Genomic DNA, 20,525 nt, shown 5'->3' with positions numbered 1-20,525 from the left:
TCTTCCGTCAGTCGACTCGACCGAATCGAGTTGTTGTACTTTCCTCTGTATCACTCGTGTCCGCGTCATCGTATTTTATACGTTTCTGGCACATAGGTAGCTAACACATAACTACGAGAAAAGTCGCTGCGATTCTAGTGATCTCGATACGTTATTCTGTCTGGCATTCGTTCGAGGAAAGGCGCGAATATTCCACTGTCTTGTGATTAAAAAGAGGCTAATGGGAGAGATTCTTCAGTACAAGCAAACGAGTATAGGCGCCCTTAATGATCGTGATTCTGTTACGCAAGCGCTGTCTGTTTGTCACAGATCTGACTATCCTACTTTGCACACGCTGTACAAAATATTTGCTTGTCTACCGGCATCTATTGCTACAGCAGAAAGAAATTTTTCAACATTGCGGCGTACAAAGACATGACTGAGGTCGACAATGAAGGAGGATCGACTTAGTAGCTTAGCTCTGTTGAACACTCACCCTGACACTTATTGTCCTATTGACGATGTAATTAACGAAATTGCCAGAACAATAGGCGCATAGAATTCATCATTTAAGGAAGAGAACGACAATGTAACTTCCTTTTTGTATCATGACAGGGCATTGTCTTGTATATATTGTATAATCAGTTTAAATAAAACTTTTTTAAACTTTGCATGTGACTATTTTTTATTACAGTAAAAGCAAAGGCAGCTCAAGATATCTTTAGCGTCCCCTCCTTGAAGTTTTTCTGTGCCCGCCACTGCATACAAGTGGCAAAGCGCCTTCAGAACTCGCATTGGCTATTTCACTCTGCACCGTGAATAGGTTATTGTTATTACACTATTCGACACCTGCACAGTTAAAATTTATCTGGCTAAGTTTTATGGAATTTCGAATTTCAAAAATATTGTTTCAGGTTGAGCGGTATTCGACACCTGCACAGTTAAAATTTATCTGGCTAAGTTTTATGGAATTTCGAATTTCAAAAATATTGTTTCAGGTTGAGCGGTATAGTATTTTTCGGCAAGGACCATTTGCCAATTGTGTATTACATGGTGTAATTACCAAGTTCCGTACTTGAGCAAAAGTGTCACTTTTATTTAAGGTTTCAAAGTAACCTGTGAAACAGGCGCTACGGACAGATAAATTATATGATAAATATAACAGTCGAGCTAAGCATTCTACTCATTTTTATTTCCCTTGCTGCGTCTTTCTTTAAGTACAGATTAGCATGTAAGACCACATTGTACTGAAATTCATTTTTGTTTCATGTTTGATGACATGGGACCACACATGGGAGAGAAGCGCACTCTGAAAGCTGATAATGGAGACGGGATACGATGTGTACTTACGCCACGGTCCTACACAATTTGGTGTGTGGCCAACAGCTGATTTCAGTAGTTCCGTCCAGACTATATGAGTAAATAATGTATCTGAGTTAATGTTCGTTTTATTGAGAAAGGAAAATGTGTTGAAAAATATATTAAATGAATTTAAGTGTATGTGTTGTAAATATCATTAAAATGGTATCAAATGGACAACATTTTTTGGGAATGCAGCAATGAAATGTAACTGGCTCAACACTTATTGATTTAAGGCTGGATAGGGGTAAAAACATGGCAGTGTGTGTGAGAACATGTATTGAATGTTTGCTTGTAAGGTTCTGCTTAATGGATATCAGTAAAACTGTACTGTGAAATGATGAATATTCTAAGTTCAGAAGAATCAGAACTTTTGTGAATTTATATATGGAGGATATATTTCTAAATGTGGGTTTGTGGAGTCCCGGCTTGCTCAGAAACAGTTTTTCGTTTCAGTTTTCATTGAACTAAATGTTATAATTGACACTGTGCACTTTTTATTGCCTTCTGTTCCATTATTAAAAATATTAATGAGCGCATTGTGGTCCAGTACGTGATTGCACAGAGACGGGTTTTTGTTTACTAAAGGAGAAATCTACTAATTTTGAACTCAAAGAAAAATAAAATAAAATAAATGAAAGATAAAATTATTTTTGTTGTAACAGTTTTGCTTGAGAATGTGTTATTTCATTTGTTCATGTACCACACATATAAAGTGGTATATTCTTACTAACGATATTTTTATAACTGCAGCCGGCCGGAGTGGCCGTGCGGTTCTAGGCGCTCCAGTCTAGAACCGCGCGACCTCTACGGTCGCAGGTTCAAATCCTGCCTCGGGCATGGATGTGTGTGACGTCCTTATGTTAGTTACTTTTAAGTAGTTCTAAGTTCTAGGGGACCGATGACTTCAGAAGTTAAGTCCCATAGTGCTCAGAGCCATATATAACTGCAGGTTTGCGGACATCGTGAAGGAGTTGGTTGAAAATTACGTCCAATCCGTAAACCACAGTACAATAATGTTTTTGTTTCGTCACCGACGTGTGTGTAATGTTTGCGACTGTGCAAGGTTTCAGCTTCCAAATTAATACTTTTATTAAGGTAATTTAGTCACAGCAACTTTTTGGTACACAGCAGTAGGAGAATCAAAGGGCATTTAATGAAAATGCATGTAGGTTGCTCGTTTTTTTAATATCACACATATTTATTATATTCATTGGCAAATTTTTGTGCAACTTGTTGGGGAGAACACCTGCACTACACGGAGCTGTTCAGTCAACCACTCAGCCTGCTCCTCCCGAAGTTGTCAGCGACGTACTGACCAAAAGCTCGGACCGCTTCGAAGAAGGGCGTCACGATGCCAATGATGTCGGATGTGGGGGGGTCGAAGCCGGCGTCGCCGCCCCCTGGAAGCTCCAGTGTGTACGACAGTGCCACACCCCCCACGGCTTTCGCCCAGTCAGCGCTGGTGCCGGCGGCTGCGTCTGGAAAAAAAATTAAAAAATAAAATAAAAGAAAGTTTTCACCTTATCAAGATCTACAGAATGCACCGCATTCGTGCACAAGAAGTGTTAATGCGTGGATTGAACCCGTTAAGAAATGAGCTTTTCATGTATACAAATTACTGATTTAAGGAATCAGTGCACATTAATCACGAAATTACTGTTTCACAGTGAGACCTACGTCCCAACCAGTACAGAAATGGAACAAAACAGTTACAGGAATGCTCTGACATTAAAATCACTAGCTGTATTACACAGTCCAGACACATCACTGTGACCATCTGTTTCAAACGTCTGATTAACTAACTTTTGGAGCGCAGACATGCAGGAAGAGAGTCTGTGAGCTTCTGGAAGATACCAACAGGGATGTGCAGCCACGCCGACTTCAGTGCCGTGCCCAACTGCGCTGGCTTTCTCGAATCAGGATCCGTGGCGCCAACAGCCTGATGCAGGTGGTCCCACAGATTCTCGACTGGGATGAGATCCGACAAGTTTAGCTGCCAAGAGAGTATGGTCAACTCGTCCTGGTGCTCAAGCACGTACGCCGTGAGCTGTGCGACACTGTGCTGTGGGAAAGGAAAGGCATGGGAGGATAGGTGCACACTTGGGTTGATCCATTGTGTCTTCCAGAATGACGAAATCATCTAGAGGTTGCCATGAAAACATTCCCCCATAATCCTCCCTCGGACAGCCTGGATCCCTCTGATGATTGTTACAGGGTGTTAGGTTTCCGACGTTTCACGCCGATGGTGCATAGTGCGTGATTCAGCTGAAAAGGCCACACGTCTTCGCTCAGTGGACATGCAATTGAGGTCATCGATGAACAGCAGTCAGCGTGGGTGCATCGACCAGGGGCCTGCTGCTCTACATCTACATACATACTCCGCAATCCACCATACGGTGCGTGTCGGAGGGCACCTCGTACCAAAACTAGCATCTTCTCTCCCTGTTCCACTCCCAAACAGAACGAGGGAAAAATGACTGCCTTTATGCCTCTGTACGAGCCCTAGTCTCTCTTACCTTATCTTTGTGGTCTTTTCGCTAAATATAAGTTGGCGGCAGTAAAATTGTTCTGCAGTCAGCCTCAGATGCTGGTTCTCTAAATTTCCTCAGTAGCGATTCGCGAAAAGAACGCCTCCTTTCCTCTAGAGACTCCCACCCGAGTTCCTGATGCATTTCCGTAACACTCGCGTGATGATCAAACCTACCAGTAACAAATCTAGCAGCCCGCCTCTGAATTGCTTCTATGTCCTCCATCAATCCGACCTGATAGGGATCCCAAAAGCTCGAGCAGTACTCAAGAATAGGTCGTACTACACTTTTATAAGCGGTCACCTTTACAGATGAACCACATCTTCCCAAAATTCTACCAATGAGCCCAAGACGACTATCCGCCTTCCCCACAGCTGCCATTACATGCTTGTCCCACTTCATATCGCTCTGCAATGTTACGCCAAAATATTTAATCGATGTGACTGTGTCAAGCGCTACACTACTAATGGAGTAGTCAAACATTACAGGATTCTTTTTTCTATTCATCTGCATTAATTTACATTTGTCTATATTTAGAGTTAGCTGCCGCTCTTTACACAATCACAAATCCTGTCCAAGTCATCTTGTGTCCTCCTACAGTCATTCAACGACGACACCTTCCCGTGTACCACATCATCATCAGCAAACAGCCGCACATTGCTATCTACCCTATCCAAAAGATCGTTTATGTAGATAGAAAACAACAGCGGACCTACCACACTTCCCTGGGGCATTCCAGACGATACCCTCACCTCCGATGAACCCTCACTGTCGAGTACAACGTACTGGGTTCTATTACTTAAGAAGTCTTCGAGCCACTCACATACTTTCCAACCAATCCCATATGCTCGTACCTTAGTTAGGGATCAGCAGTGGGGCACCGAGTCAAACGCTTTCCGGAAGTCAAGGAATATGGCATCCGTCTGATACCCTTCATCCATGGTTCGGAAGATATCGTGAGAAAAAAGTGCGAGTTGCGTTTCGCAAGAGCGATGCTTTCTAAAGCCGTGTTGATGCGTGCACAGCAACTTCTCTGTCTCAAGAAAACTCATTATATTCAAACTGAGAATATGTCCGAGAATCCTGAAACAAACCGATGTTAAGGATAATATTGGTCTCTAATTTTGAGGATCCGTCCTTCTACCCTTCTTACACTCCTGGAAATGGAAAAAAGAACACATTGACACCGGTGTGTCAGACCCACCATACTTGCTCCGGACACTGCGAGAGGGCTGTACAAACAATGATCACACGCACGGCACAGCTGACACACCAGGAACCGCGGTGTTGGCCGTCGAATGGCGCTAGCTGCGCAGCATTTGTGCACCGTCGCCGTCAGTGTCAGCCAGTTTGCCGTGGCATACGGAGCTCCATCGCAGTCTTTAACTCTGGTAGCATGCCGCGACAGCGTGGACGTGAACCGTATGTGCAGTTGACGGACTTTGAGCGAGGGCGTATAGTGGGCATGCGGGAGGCCGGGTGGACGTACCGCCGAATTGCTCAACACGTGGGGCGTGAGGTCCCCACAGTACATCGATGTTGTCGCCAGTGGTCGGCGGAAGGTGCACGTGCCCGTCGACCTGGGACCGGACCGCAGCGACGCACGGATTCACGCCAAGACCGTAGGATCCTACGCAGTGCCGTAGGGGACCGCACCGCCACTTCCCAGCAAATTAGGGACACTGTTGCTCTTGGGGTATCGGTGAGGACCATTCGCAACCGTCTCCATGAAGCTGGGCTACGGTCCCGCACACCGTTAGGCCGTCTTCCGCTCGCGCCCCAACATCGTGCAGCCCGCCTCCAGTGGTGTCGCGACAGGCGTGAATGGAGGGACGAATGGAGACGTGTCGTCTTCAGCGATGAGAGTCGCTTCTGCCTTGGTGCCAATGATGGTCGTATGCGTGTTTGGCGCCGTGCAGGTGAGCGCCACAATCAGGACTACATACGATCGAGGCACACAGGGCCAACACCCGGCATCATGGTGTGGGGAGCGATCTCCTACACTGGCCGTACACCACTGGTGATCGTCGAGGGGACACTGAATAGTGCACGGTACATCCAAACCGTCATCGAACCCATCGTTCTACCATTCCTAGACCGGCAAGGGAACTTGCTGTTCCAGCACGACAATGCACGTCCGCATGTATCCCGTGCCACCCAACGTGCTCTAGAAGGTGTAAGTCAACTACCCTGGCCAGCAAGATCTCCGGATCTGTCCCCCATTGAGCATGTTTGGGACTGGATGAAGCGTCGTCTCACGCGGTCTGCACGTCCAGCACGAACGCTGGTGCAACTGAGGCGCCAGGTGGAAATGGCATGGCAAGCCGTTCCACAGGACTACATCCAGCATCTCTATGATCGTCTCCATGGGAGAATAGCAGCCTGCATTGCTGCGAGAGGTGGATATACACTGTACTAGTGCCGACATTGTGCATGCTCTGTTGCCTGTGTCTATGTGCCTGTGGTTCTGTCAGTGTGATCATGTGATGTATCTGACCCCAGGAATGTGTCAATAAAGTTTCCCCTTCCTGGGACAATGAATTCACGGTGTTCTTATTTCAATTTCCAGGAGTGTATATACAGGCGTCACCTGTGCTTTCTTCCAGTCGCTCGGGACTTTACGTTGGGCAAGACAATCGCGATAAATGCAAGCTAAGTAAGGAGCCAATGCAGTAGTAACCGAATTGGAATCCCATCAGGACCTGGCGATCTATTTATTTTCAACCTACTCAGCTGCTTCACAACTCCAGGGATGTCTATCACTATGTCCTCCGCAGGGGAATCTGTACGAGACTCAAACGGCGGTATGTTGTACGATCCTCCTGCGTGAAAGATTTCTGAAATGCTAAATTTAAAATTTCAGCTTTCGTTTTGCTGTCTGCCAGGCCAGACTGATTAGTGAGTGACTGTATGGAAGCCTTCGACCCGCCTACCGATTTTACGTAAGACCAGAATTTCCCTGGGTTTTCAGCAAGATCTTTTGCTAAGGTATGACGGTGGTAGTGGTCGTATGCTTCGCGCATCGCTCTTTTTACTGCAGCACGAATCTCTAACTTTTGCCTGTCCTCATTCTCCCGATCTTTCTTGTACCGCGAGTGCAACTGTCTCTGCTTCCTGAGCGTTCTCCGAACTGCGCTGTTAAACCACGGTGGGTCTTTTCCGTCCGTAACCCACTTTTTCGGCACATACTTCTCCACTGCGTGATTTACAATGTGTTTAAAATCTGCCCATAATTCTTCCACGGCCGTTGAGGCCAATACACAGCAATGTTCGTTGAACGGTCATTGTAGAGACACATTTGCTAGCCCCTGGGTTCCTCTGGGAGGACAATTGCTAAAGGCTGTTCCACCCCTGTCATCTACAACCAGTGATGCACAGCATTGGCCTCAGCGCCAGGTTTGGATAGCGCCATTTTGGCATGCACGATATGCACTGAAGAGCCAAAGCAACTGGTACAACTGCCTAATGTCGTATAGGGCCCCACGAGCAGGCAGAAGTGCCACAAAACGACGTGACATGGACTCGACTATTGTCTGAAGTAATGTTGGAAGTAACTAACACCATGAATCCTGCAGGGCTGTCCATAAATCCGTAAGAATACCAGGCGTTGGAGAACAGCACGTTGTAAGGCATCCCCGATATGCTGAATAATGTTCATGTCTGGGGAGTCTGATGGCCAGCGGAAGTGTTTAAGCTCAGGAAAGTGTTCCTGCAGCCACTCTGTAGCAATTCTGGAGTTTTTTTTTGATTTGGTTTTTTAGGGCGCAAAACTTCTATGGTCATTAGCGCCCGGTCCGTGACTTAGGAAACAGTAAAAAACCGAAAATGGAAACCAGCAGCAATGGGAACGAAAGTCATAAAACTGGAGAAACTAAAAGCAGAAGGAAGGCTTAAAAATCCACTACAGAAAGGGGTTGGTTGTCCCCAAAAAAAGCTTCAAATGACTGACGTCATTTCATCGGCACTAATAAACTTGAGAACGCGGTCGGCTGAGCGCGTGTCATCTGCTAAAATCGACGATATATCAGGCGATAGCTGTAGACGGGAGTGTAACGGATTAAAATAGGGGCACTCAATTAAGAGGTGTCTTACCGTCCACAGCTGAGAGCAGTGGGGACGGAATGGGGGAGGATCGCCGCTTAAAAGATGTCGATGGCTAAAAAGACAGTGCCCTATCCGGAGTCTAGTTAAAATTACCTCCTCCCGACGACGCGTTCGGGAGGAAGAGGTCCAAGCACAAGGAAGAGCTTTCATGTCCCGCAATTTATTATGGGTAAGTGTCGACCAATGCGTGTGCCATACATGAACAACACGTCGACATAGAACGCTCCGTAGATCGGCGAAGGGAATCGATTGAATAGCTGGCCGAGGAAGAGAGACTGCAGCCTTGGCTGCAATATCGGCCGCCTCATTTCCACAGATACCAACGTGTCCCGGGAGCCAGAGGAACGCCACCGAGACGCCCCCCAGGTGGAGCAAGCGCAGACAGTCCTGAATCCGGTGGACCAGAGGGTGCACAGGATAAAGAGCCTGGAGACTGAGGAGAGAGCTGAGAGAATCTGAGCAGATAACGTACTGTATCCGCTGATGGCGGCGGATGTAGTGGACAGCCTGGAGAACAGCGTAAAGCTCCGCAGTATAAACCGAACACTGGTCGAGAAGCCGAAAGTGATTTGGGGTGTCGCCAACAATATAGACACTCCCTACACCTAACGATGTTTTCGAGCCGTCGGTGTAAATAAATGTGGCGTCCGTCATTTGTGCACATAGAGCAGCAAATGCCCGACGATAAACAAGTGAAGGTGTACCATCCTTGGGAAATCGACAAAGGTCACGGAGCAGGCAGATCCGGGGACGGAGCCAAGGCGGTGCTGTACCCCAAGTTGTCAAGAACGTTTTAGGATAGCGGAAGGAAAGAGAATGGAGCAGTTGATGGAAGTGGACTCCCGGTGGTAGTAGGGAGGAGGGGCGGCCTGCATACCCTACATCAAAGGAGGCGTCGAAAAAAATGTCATGGGCTGAATTAGCAGGCATGGAAGATAGATGGCTAGCATAACGACTCAGAAAGACTGCTCGCCGATTGGACAGCGGAGGTTCAGCAGTCTCAGCATAAAGGCTTTCCACAGGGCTGGTGTAAAAAGCTCCAGACACTAAACGTAATCCACGGTGGTGGATAGAGTCGAGGCGCCGAAGAATAGACGGCCGAGCAGAGGAGTAGACTATGCTTCCATAGTCCAATTTCGAGCGCACTAAGGCGCGATAGAGGCGGAGAAGGACCACTCGGTCCGCTCCCCAGGAGGTACCATTCAGGACACGGAGGGTGTTGAGGGATCGCAGACAGCGAGCCGAAAGATAGGAAACGTGGGAGGACCAGCACAGTTTTCTGTCAAACACAAGACCCAAGAATTTAGCGACGTCTGAAAACGGAAGGTTGACAGGACCTAGATGTAAGGAGGGCGGAAGAAACTCCTTACGTCGCCAAAAATTAACACAAACGGTCTTACTGGGAGAAAAACGGAAGCCGGTTTCGACGCTCCAAGAGTGGAGGCGATCGAGACATCCTTGAAGACGTCGTTCAAGAAGGCTGGTCCGTTGAGAGCTGTAGTACATCGCAAAATCGTCCACAAAGAGGGAGCCCGAGACATCAGGAAGGAGACAATCCATAATTGGATTGATGGCAATGGCAAACAGTACAACACTCAGCGCGGAGCCCTGGGGTACCCCGTTTACTTGGGAGAAAGTACGGGAGAGAGTAGTGTTCACCCTCACCCTAAATGTGCGCTCTGCCATAAATTCGCGAAGAAAAAGGGGCAGCCGACCTCGAAAGCCCCAAGAGAACAGCGTGCGGAGGATGCCTGTCCTCCAACAGGTATCGTATGCTCTCTCCAGATCAAAAAATATTGCTACTGTTTGCGTTTCCGGAGAAAATTGTTCATGATATAAGTGGAGAGAGCAACAAGATGGTCAACTGCAGAATGATGCTTTCGGAATCCGCATTGGGCAGGTGTTAAAAGACTGCGGGATTCCAGCCACCACGCTAAACGGTAATTCACCATACGCTCCAAAACGTTACAGACACTACTCGTGAGAGAAATGGGGCGATAGCTAGAGGGGAGATGTTTGTCCTTTCCAGGTTTCGGAACAGGAACGACGATAGCTTCTGCCATCGTCTGGGAAAAGTACTGTCGGTCCAAATTCGATTATAAAGGCGAAGGAGGTAACGCAGACTATGGGTTGATAAATGCAGCAACATTTGGACGTGGATACCATTCGGTCCTGGGGCGGAGGAGCGAGAAGAAGAGAGTGCATGTTGGAGTTCCCGCAAGGAGAAAACAGTATTGTAGCTTTCGAGATTTTGAGAGGCGAAAGCAAGAGGTCGCACTTCCGCTGCACGTTTCTTCGGGAGAAACGCTGGCGGGTAATTTGAAGAGCTCGAAATCTCAGGAAAGTGCTGACCCAACGAGTTAGAAATTGCGACGGGGTCCACTAATGTGTCATGCGCGACAGTGAGCCCAGTGACCGGGGAGAAACTAGGCGCGCCTGAGAACCGTCGAAGCCGACTTCAAACTTCCGAGGAGGGAGTGAAGGTGTTGAATGAGCTAATAAAGAATTTCCAGCTTGCCTTCTTGCTATCGCGGATGACACGACGGCATCGCGCTCGGAACTGCTTATAGCGGATACAGTTGGCCAAAGTAGGATGGTGGCGGAAAACGCGGAGAGCACGTCGCCGCTCACGCATTGCATCACGGCATGCCTCATTCCACCAAGGAACGGGGGGGCGCCGGGGCAATTCGGAGGTGCGTGGTATTGAATGTTCCGCAGCTGTAAGAGTAACGTCGGTAATATGTGTGACCTCACCCTCGACGCTGGGAAAGTGACGGTCATCGAATGTCGCTAGAGACGAAAAAAGTGTCGAATCGGCTTGGGCAAACTTCCAGCGTCGCGGGCGCATGTAGGGCAGTTGAGGTTGCAGTCTAAGGACACATGGAAAGTGGTCACTCGAGTGTGTATCATCAAGGGCGAACCATTCGAAGCGCCGAGCTAGCGGAACAGTACCGAGCGCAAGGTCCAAATGAGATAAATTTGTCGTGGAGGCAGACAAAAATGTAGGGACCCCAGTGTTGAGGCAAACTAGATCTGCTTGGTGGAAGACGTCTGGCAATAGAGAGCAACGTGGACAAGGATGTGGGGATCCCCAAAGCGGGTGGTGGGCATTGAAGTCCCCAACCAGCAAATATGGGGGTGGAAGCTGACCAAGAAGATGAAGGAGATCAGCTCGTGCCATTAGTGTGGACGATGGAATGTATACAGTACAAAGAGAGAACGTGTATCCGGAAAGGGAAAGATGGACGGCGACAGCTTGGAAGGAAGTGTTTAAATGGATTGGGTGATAATGGAAAGTTTCATGGAGAAGAATCATGAGTCCTCCATGCGCTGGAGTGCCTTCAACAGAGGGGAGATCATATCGGACAGACTGAAAATGAGGGAGAACAAAGCAGTCATGGGGACGCAGCTCTGTTTCATGAAGACAGAAGATGACCGGCGAGTAGGATCGTAAGAGGATCGACAATTCATCCCGATTGGCTCGAATACCGCGGATATTCCAGTGGATAATGGACATAGGGTGAACAGAAAATGGAGGAATGTGACCAAGGTCGCTGTCAACTCAACGACTGCTCTGAGCTTGCGACCGTCAGCATGGAATGGCATTCAGCCGAAAGCAGAAGATCCTGATCCATAGGTTGGTCAGAAGCAGCTCCTGCCACCAGCGATCGGCCGGTTGATCGGCCGCCAGCAGTGCGCCTCGGCGACACAGCAGACGGCCGAGGGCGATTTCCGCCTTGGCGGAGAAGGAGAGGAACTGGATTTCTTTGTAGCCTTCTTGGAAGTATGATGTTTAGAGGAAGGAGGAACCGATGGTTGGGAAGTTGCCGTACGTAAAATCTCTTCACGAGTATGCTCTTTTTTCGAAGTCTTAGTGTCTGACTTTTGGGCTCGAGATTTAGCAGGACTCGACGAAGGGTGAGCCAGAGAGTGGGCAGGCGACAGTGGTGAGGTTGAACGGGCGATCTTTGCGCTGGCCGATCTGACGACCGTGGCACTAAAGGTGAGGTCGCAAGTCTGCGTGGCCGCCTCCTTTGTTGGCCGAGGAGAAGCAAGGACAGTGCTGTATTTTCCTTTCTGAGCAGCAAAGGTCGACACCTTTTCCTTTACTCTAATTTCCTGGATGAGCTTTTCGTCCTTAAAAACGGGACAATCTCGAGAGGAAGCAGCGTGGTCACCCATACAGTTGATGCAGCGAGGGGATGGAGGTGGACAAGCACCCTCACGGGCATCCTTGCCACACGTAACACATTTGGCCGGATTGGAACAGGTCTGGCTGGTGTGACTGAACTGCTGACACCGATAGCAACGCGTAGGGTTTGGGACGTAAGGGCGAACGGAAATTATCTCATAGCCTGCTTTGATTTTCGATGGGAGTTGAACTTTGTCAAATGTCAAGAAGACAGTGCGGGTTGGAATGATGTTCGTGTCAACCCTTTTCATAACCCTATGAACAGCCGTTACGCCCTGGTCAGACAGGTAGTGCTGAATTTCTTCGTCAGACAATCCATCGAGGGAGCGTGTATAAACGACTCCGCGCGAGGAATTTAAAGTACAGTGCGGTTCCACCCGGACAGGGAAGGTGTGTAGTAGTGAGGTACGCAGCAATTTTTGTGCCTGGAGGGCACTGACTGTTTCTAACAACGGGGTGCCATTCCGTATCTGGAACAAGACATTACAGGACCTGCAATTGCGTCGACACCTTTCTGAATAACGAAAGGATTGACCATGGAGAAGTGGTGACCTTCGTCAGACCGAGAAACAACAAGGAACTGTGGCAACGATGGAAGAACTGACTGTGGCTGGGACTCAGTGAACTTACGTTTGTGAGCAGACATAGTGGAAGGTGAGGAAACCATTGCGGAAGAATCCCCCATGATTACCGGCGTCTCCGATGGCACGCTCCTCCCTTGTGGGGGTCCTCTCTGAGGGCACTCCCGCCTTAGGTGATTGTTCACACCTCAGGTCACACCTCCCGACAAACGGACGGAGGGACCAATCGGCACTTTCGGAAGGTATCAGCTCGGGTAATCACCCCTCCCTGGGCCTGGCCATTATCAGGGGTACGTACGTGTCCTACCTGTCTACCCGGGGCGGGGAATTACGCGTTACCCCGTCACCGGCTACACATGGAATTGAGTGGGTCGGCCTTCAGACACGCACAGGGAGGAAGAAAGGGACAGGGAAAGGAAAGAAGAGAGGTCTCAAACGCCGCAGCGGAGAAAAGGGTAAAGAGAAGAGGTAAGGAAAAGAGAAGGACAAAGGAAGGATGAAGACATACAAGCAAGGAAGGCGAAGAATGCGGTACATTTACAAGCATCTGTCTCCGGACGTAGGCACAAACCATACTCCCAGAGGGGGAGAAAGGTAAGGAAAGAGCCAGAGGTGAGGGGGGGGGGGGCGAAGATGGGGGATGGGGAAGGATGCGGAAAGGTAGGGTATGCAGCCCGGAAAGGAAGGAGGGCCACATTAGCTCGGGGTCCCGTGCTCGCTACGCACGTATCCACAAAAGAGTTGTGGACCCCTTGGGGGTAATTCTGGAGGTGTGGGGTGTCGCTTTGTCCTGATGGAATTGCCCGTCTGAATGCGCAATGGACATGAATTGGTGCAGGTGATCAGGTAGGATGCTGACATACGTGTCACCTGTCAGAGTCATGTCTACACTTATCAGGGGTCCCATATCACTACAGCTGCACATGCCCCACATCATTACAGAGCTGCCACCAGCTTCAACAGTCCCCTGCTGACAGGCAGAGTACATGGACTCATGAGGTTGTCTCCATACCTGTACACGTCTATCCGATCGATACAATTTGTAACGAGACTCGTCCAACCACGCAGTCATCAACAGTCCAATGTCGGTGTTGATGATCCCAGGCGAGGCGAAAGCTTTCTGTTATGCATTCATCAAGGGAACACGAGTGGGCCTTCGGCTCCGAAAGCCCATATCGATGACGTTTCGTTGAATGGTTCCCACGCTGACACTTGTTGATGGCCCAGCATTGAAATCTGCAGCAATTTGCGGAAGGTTTGCACTTCTGTCACGCTGAACGTCTTTAGTCGTCATTCCTCCCGTTCTTGCAGGACCTTTTTTGGTCGCAGCGATGTAAAATGATCGTACGGGAAAATCCCCACTTCATAGCTACCTCGGAGATGATGTGTCCTATCACTCGTGCCCGACTATAATACCACGTTCAAACTCACTTATATCTTTATAACCTGCCACTGTAGCAGCAGTAACGGCCGAAGTGGCCGTGCGGTTCTAGGCGCTACAGTCTGGAGCCGGGCGACCGCTACAGTCGCAGGTTCGAATCCTGCCTCGGGTATGGATGTGTGTTATGTCCTTCAGTTAGTTAGGTTTAATTAGTTCTAAGTTCTAGGTGACTGATGACCTCAGAAGTTAAGTCGCATAGTGCTCAGAGCCATTTGAACCATTTTTTTTTTTTTTTTTTTTTTTTTTTGCAGCAGCGGTAGGCGATATAACAACTGCGCCAAACCCTTGATGTCTTATATAGGTGTTGCCGACCGCACTGCCATATTCTGCCTGTTTACATATCTCTGTATTTGAATACGCATGCCTATACCAGTTTCTTTGGTGCTTCAGTTTACTTTAACCACGACGGCACACAAATAATTGACAAATCTACCCTTTTCGGAAATGCTTCCACCCTTGGACCGAATGACAATGTTCGTGCCGTTTTGGACTTGGACTCCACATTACGACGACAACTGCACCGTTTACTGCGTCCTCCCCGACATGCTTCACATACCCTCCACTGCTAGTATTGGCAACTGCCGTCTGTGAGTGGTTATTGCACGTTGACGTAGAATGTTGGCGGTAGTCACATTTTTGTGAATGGACCTTATAAAAACATGACGTCAATGAAGTTCAGTACGTTGTACTTTTGGTCTAAAATGATCTACTCTATAAGTGTTATATTGTATGTAAAACTGATTGCTTACGGGGAGGATTACTATCTTTTGGTTCAAAAAATCGATTTTTAGTTGCATTTTTGGGTCAATAAAAGTGTTTAGAATCCACCATTGAAACGGTTTTTCCGAACACGGAACGGAAATGTTTGTTATTCGCGGGTGAACAAAGAATGCACCTGCGTGAAATCTGTCTTTTTCACGCATCATTTTGTTTCTTTCGGAGGACGGGTTATTGTAGCGGTGCTTGGGAGGAAACACGCAAAAATAAAATGAAAGTTTGAACGCGTGTGTTTGGAAATTAGCCCCCAAGTATTTGCATTCTGGCGCGAAGGCTGTGGAGATTGCGACTTTCCTGGCAGCGAGCAGCTTCAACGAAGGGTATTCAGCAATTCAGAAATTCTGAAGACCGTGACAACGATGTACGTCACCCTGGAACTCTATTCGACGCCGTTCGCCAAGCATTCGGACGACCACCGGATTCAAGCGGCCGAAAACCGCTTGTCACCGGCCGTACGAGTGGCTCTGGAGCAGCGCAGGATGGCCCATATCGAGCAGAACGCCCTCTATGAGGAAGAGGAAGGACTAGTTTATGGACCCGGAACAGAAGATTGAACATAAGTTGCACAATATTGCATTTATATGTAGTCAAAACTTCAAACGCGTTTTTCTCGAAATGTCTTTTTTATCACGCGGTACGGTAATTTCAAATCTACTGAACCTATTGGCATGATTCTTTGTTTCCGACGAAGCTAACTTAATTGTCTAGCCGCTGTACCACTTTTATTCCGATCCATCAACTACAGGGTGGTGCACGAAATGTGTTACCAATTGTTTCTTTCACAATTTACGACGCACATCAGACATCCCGCAGGGGTCTCTACAGCAGTACCAGTAGATCTTGGAAAAACAAATGAGTTACGAAATGACTTGTAATTCACGATACTGCCGCTAGGAGACTAGTAAGCGGCAATGGCTCACAATGGAAGACTGACGACACAGCAACGATCGGCAATTGTGTTACTTTTTCATGAAACGAAAAGCCTTGTTGTGACTCAGAGGCGTTTTCGACAACAGTTTAACGCACGTTGGGTCCCTTGCAAGAAGACCATCCACAGGTTGTACGATAAATTGGTACAGGAAGGAACAGTATTGGAAGCGAAGCGACCTCGGCCTAAGCCGGGTTGTTCGCCGGAGAATATTGAAGCGGTACGAGTTTGCTGTACAGAGAAGACCCGGGAAATCGTGGAGAAAGGCAGCAGTGCAATTGGGAATATCCAGACGCTCCGTTCAACGCATTCTTAAAAGTGACTTCCATATGTACCCATACAAAATGACCTCACTGAAGAACACAAGCGAAAACTATCCTTTTAGAATGGGAGGAGCTACCCCAAAATATAACACCATACGACACAAGCGAATGAAAATAAGCAAAGTGGACTAATATAAGTGTCGAAAGCTCACTTACTTCAGATACCGTTCGAATAGTAAAAATGGCAATATTAAGTCTTTGAACAAGATCCTGAACGTGGGCTTTCCACGATGGGCTTTCTACGATAGCTTACTGCCTATCTGAATACCCAGAAATTTGAACCATTCAGTTTCACTAATCATATACCCATTCTGTGAAATTAAAACTTGGGGTTTTGTTGATTTGTGTGTTAGAAACTGTAAAAACTGAGTCTTACTGTGATTTAGCGTTAGTATATTTTCTACAAGCCATGAACGTATGTCATGAAATGCAGTGTGCTGGTGCTCTGTCCTGCCTTCAGAAACACCGAATGTGATCGCGAGTTTTACCTGATGGACTCTCACACTGTGAAGCCCAGGATAGGACCTGCGTACCGTGAACGCACTCTGAACTGACCTCTCCCCAGGTCCACGCTGTACTCGTGTACGTCAAAAACTCACATGCTGACAGAATATACTCTCCCCACTGAACACAGCAGAGCGCCATTTCGCCCTCCAGTCGATTCTTTCACAGCGCCAGTGTAGCCAAGCTTGGCCGAGTCGCGATGTCAGTGTCACGGTAGCCTGGCCAGACGCACACGTGATCTCAGTCCCGCTGAAAGCAAACGGTTGCCAGTGGCCAATGGTGACACATCAGGTTCAACCTTGTGCTCAGAATTCTTCCCCGAATGATATTAGGTCGACCACTGCTGCTCTCACAATGCGTTGATTTTAATGTGTGTGTGTACTACGTGGACGTCCATAACTTGGTCTACGGGAGTGGGAATGTTCCACAGGCGACTGTTGAAAGAAGCACTGATACATTACGCCGAACACGTGCAATAACCTGTCCGTCCAGCCTCCCGCAGGCCCATGTTGTAACCATGTACAAGTGACTGAAGTTGTTATACTGTAATATGTACTTATCGGCAGTGTAGACCTGTTCAACTCTAATCTCAGCAGTTATTGCCTGCAGAGTCAAAGCAGCTCATCGATGCATATTCATTGTCGATAGCACAGGTGTGGTCTTTGTAGGTGAGGAGAAAAACTAAAAACGTAAGGGTTCACAATTGCTCAGCACAGGGCAGTGTTGTGCTGGCAGTGCAGCCTGTTGCCCGAGTACATTAAATGAAATGGTATTTACTCATGCAGAGATCTTCGTGTGACACTAGAGGTGGAGTCGCTGCAGAATATGATAACCAGCAAGAATCTCCTGCGCCCGTGATTGTCCCTCACTGTGGTGGGGTGTCACTAGGTTGAGCATCCACACAGGCACCACACAATCTGCCCCATGCTTGCTTTTACTCCAGCTGAAATTCCCCCCACCCCCACCCCCCGCTCCTCCAGCTGCCACGGTAACGCGGACAGGTAAGCAGAAGAGCCCGCCCCGCTTGTTTACTACCATCGAGCCACACGCCAGTGACTCTTGCCGGAGTGTAGGGTGGCCCTCCACACGCTAGGCTGGGCCGCTGCTCGTCCTTGACCGCTGACTCGGCAGCGTCGCATGCTGCAGGCGACTTCCTAAACTGATTCCCGGACATTCGGCTGCGCTCTTCAATCCACCACCTATACATTACTAATGCGAACCGTGTCGGTAGTCATTCCCAACGCTCCGATTGACATAACATTTGTTCAACAACATAAAAATTATTACGAAGGCATACGAAAGTTGTATTTGACTTTATAACTCCCACTAATCTGCATAAAACAATAAAAAAATGAGATTCCACCTTCTCAATCATGTACTGTGTCTAGATTTCTGAATCTATGAGCCAAAGCGCAGACAACTATTTATAATCTTGCAAACTACGTTGTACAACTGCTGATCGGTCCTTCTGGACTACGACACATATGTATGCAGTCTTATGAAGTTACAGTTTCATAAGTATCCCCACCAAGCTGAAAGAAGAAAATAAACAACATGATTGCGCATTGTAAAAGAAAAGTTGATATAGTCTCAAAAAGGACTTGTCCTATCATTCAGTCTAATTACTGAAAATTTTAGGAAGCTTTACTTGCCACCTACTATCTAACTACCACAATTAAATGTAATAGCTAAGTACTGTGCTTAGAGCACCCTCCATCTCGACGATGCACTTGAGGGTTTCCTGCTCGCCGTCCTACGACAGCGTAATGAGTGCATATAATTCGCGAGCTCGAACCAAAGAAACGACACAGGTAAGTGTTAGTGATACACACACTCTTGCAAGGAGCGAGGTCACTTACCATAAGCTGAATTCTTTTCTCTGCGTGCGCTGACGCGCCGGTGAGGCGTCACGCAGCAGTAACCAATATAACAACTGCGCCAGACAGTAGTGTCGACAGAAGTTGGTCGAGTGTCAAGGTATTTAACTACTCTTTGCTCGGATTGATGCGGGTGGTGAGTCACTTATTTTACTATATTTTCGAAGGTCTGTGTGGGAGAGAAACGCAGGACGAAGCAGCTGTGTGCGACTGCCTCCACCAAGTTCCAGGATGGTTGAGCCTAGGTGACTATGGCGGTGGTCGGGCGCTGTCTCTTTCGAAGGCGTCCTCGGTGACCGGGTAACCCAGGTCTTCCCTCGGTCTGATGGAAGGCAATGAGATTCGTGTAGACCACTGAAGGAGCCAAGAAGGCGTGCACTACACGCAGGAAGCGGCTGCTAGGGTAGGGGAGTACTTGCGGCGTGCACAGGGGACTCTTTAGGTTAGAAAACCCCAACCTTGGGATCAAAGACGATTTGCCTGTTAGATCAGCCACAATGACCTCAGAATCTTAGTCCTCGCAGATCAGAGGTAGAAAAGGTTAATATGATTTTAGTAAACTGCAGGAGCATCCAAGGAAAAGTCCCAGAATTAGTATCGCTTACTGAAAGTTATAATGCACGGATACTATTGAGAACAGAAAGCTGGTTGAAACTAGACGACAATGACAACGAAATCCTATGTTCAGATTGGAATGTTTATCGTAAGGGTAGGTTTGTCGCCAATAATGGTGGCTGTGTGTTTATTGCAGTAAAAAAAGCGATAAAAACTAGGGAGGTTATCACGTATTCCGAATGCGAATCAATCTGAGTGAAAATGAGTATCAAAGAACGGTCAGAAATGGTGATCGGATGCTTTTATAGTCCCCCTGGGTCAGGAGCGCTCCGGACAGAACTTGCAGAATATCATTAGTAATTTTCCTGACCATGCCGTGGTAATAGGGAGTGACTTCAACTTGCCAGGTATAGACTGGGAGTGTTATGCCACCAAAATTGGTGCCAGAGACTGTGATTCGTGTGGCATTGTTCTGGATGCCTTGTCCGAAAGTTACCTTGAGAAGACAGATAGAGAAGCAATTGGTGAGGGTAACGTCTTAGACCTCCTGACAGGCTGTGACAGCATCTATGACAACGGGTCCTACAAGGAATATGAAGAAAGGTAGGAAGATATATTTGCTTAGCAAGGATGACAGGATACAAATTTCAGAATATCTCAGCAGTCAGCATAAAATATTCGGTGTTGAGGATGAAGATGTGGAGAACAAATGGAAAAAATTCAAAGACACCTTTCAATATGCCCCAGACAAGTATGTACCGACTTAGGTTTTAAGGAATGGTAAAGCTCCACCATGGGTTAATAGCCGTGTTAGAAAAGCGCTAGGTAAACTAAAAGCACTTCATCTCAGATTCAAGATAAGTAAGAACCTAGCTGACGAGCAAAAGCTGAACAAAGCGAAAATGAGCGTAAGGAGTGCAATGAGAGAAGCGTTCAATGATTTTGAAAGTAAAACGTTGTCAGCTGACCTGAGTAAAAACTCTTAAGAGACTTTGGACGTACGCAAAATCAGTAAGTAGGCCAAAATCATCTATTCATTCTCTCAGCGACCACACCGGCACCCAAATGTAAAATAGAGGTATGGCTGATATACTGAATTCGGTCTTCCGCTGCTGTTTCACCACGGAAGATCGTAACACTGTCCCTCATTTCAAACGTCGTACGAACGTCTAAATGGCAGATATTGAGATAACCTATCGTGGAACTGAAAAGTGACTACAATCGCTTAGTAGTGGAAAGGCGTCAGGACCAAATGAGATACGTATAAGATTCTATAAAGATTGCGCGAAAGAACTTGCTCCTCTTGTAGCAGTAATTTATCGTAGATCACTGGAACAATGAAACGTGCTTAACGACTGGAGAAAAGAACAGATC

General features: G+C 47.6%; 1 protein-coding gene across 1 annotated transcript in view; it reads right to left on the bottom strand.

The window, feature by feature from the left end:
- Window positions 1-2,601: 2,601 nt before the first annotated feature.
- The window catches only part of LOC126482199 (carboxypeptidase B-like), a 139,047-nt gene continuing 121,123 nt past the window's right edge, over window positions 2,602-20,525 (bottom strand). The window contains exon 7 of the mRNA XM_050106177.1: window positions 2,602-2,819. Within this exon, the coding sequence (XP_049962134.1) occupies window positions 2,611-2,819 (209 nt within the window). The 3' untranslated portion in view covers window positions 2,602-2,610. The remainder of the gene's footprint in view (window positions 2,820-20,525) is intronic.

The sequence above is a fragment of the Schistocerca serialis genome, chromosome 5 (genome assembly GCF_023864345.2).
Source record: "Schistocerca serialis cubense isolate TAMUIC-IGC-003099 chromosome 5, iqSchSeri2.2, whole genome shotgun sequence".
NCBI lineage: Eukaryota > Metazoa > Arthropoda > Insecta > Orthoptera > Acrididae > Schistocerca > Schistocerca serialis.
The sequence above is the reverse complement of the archived record's forward strand: the minus strand, read 5'-3'. Positions and strand labels throughout refer to the sequence as shown.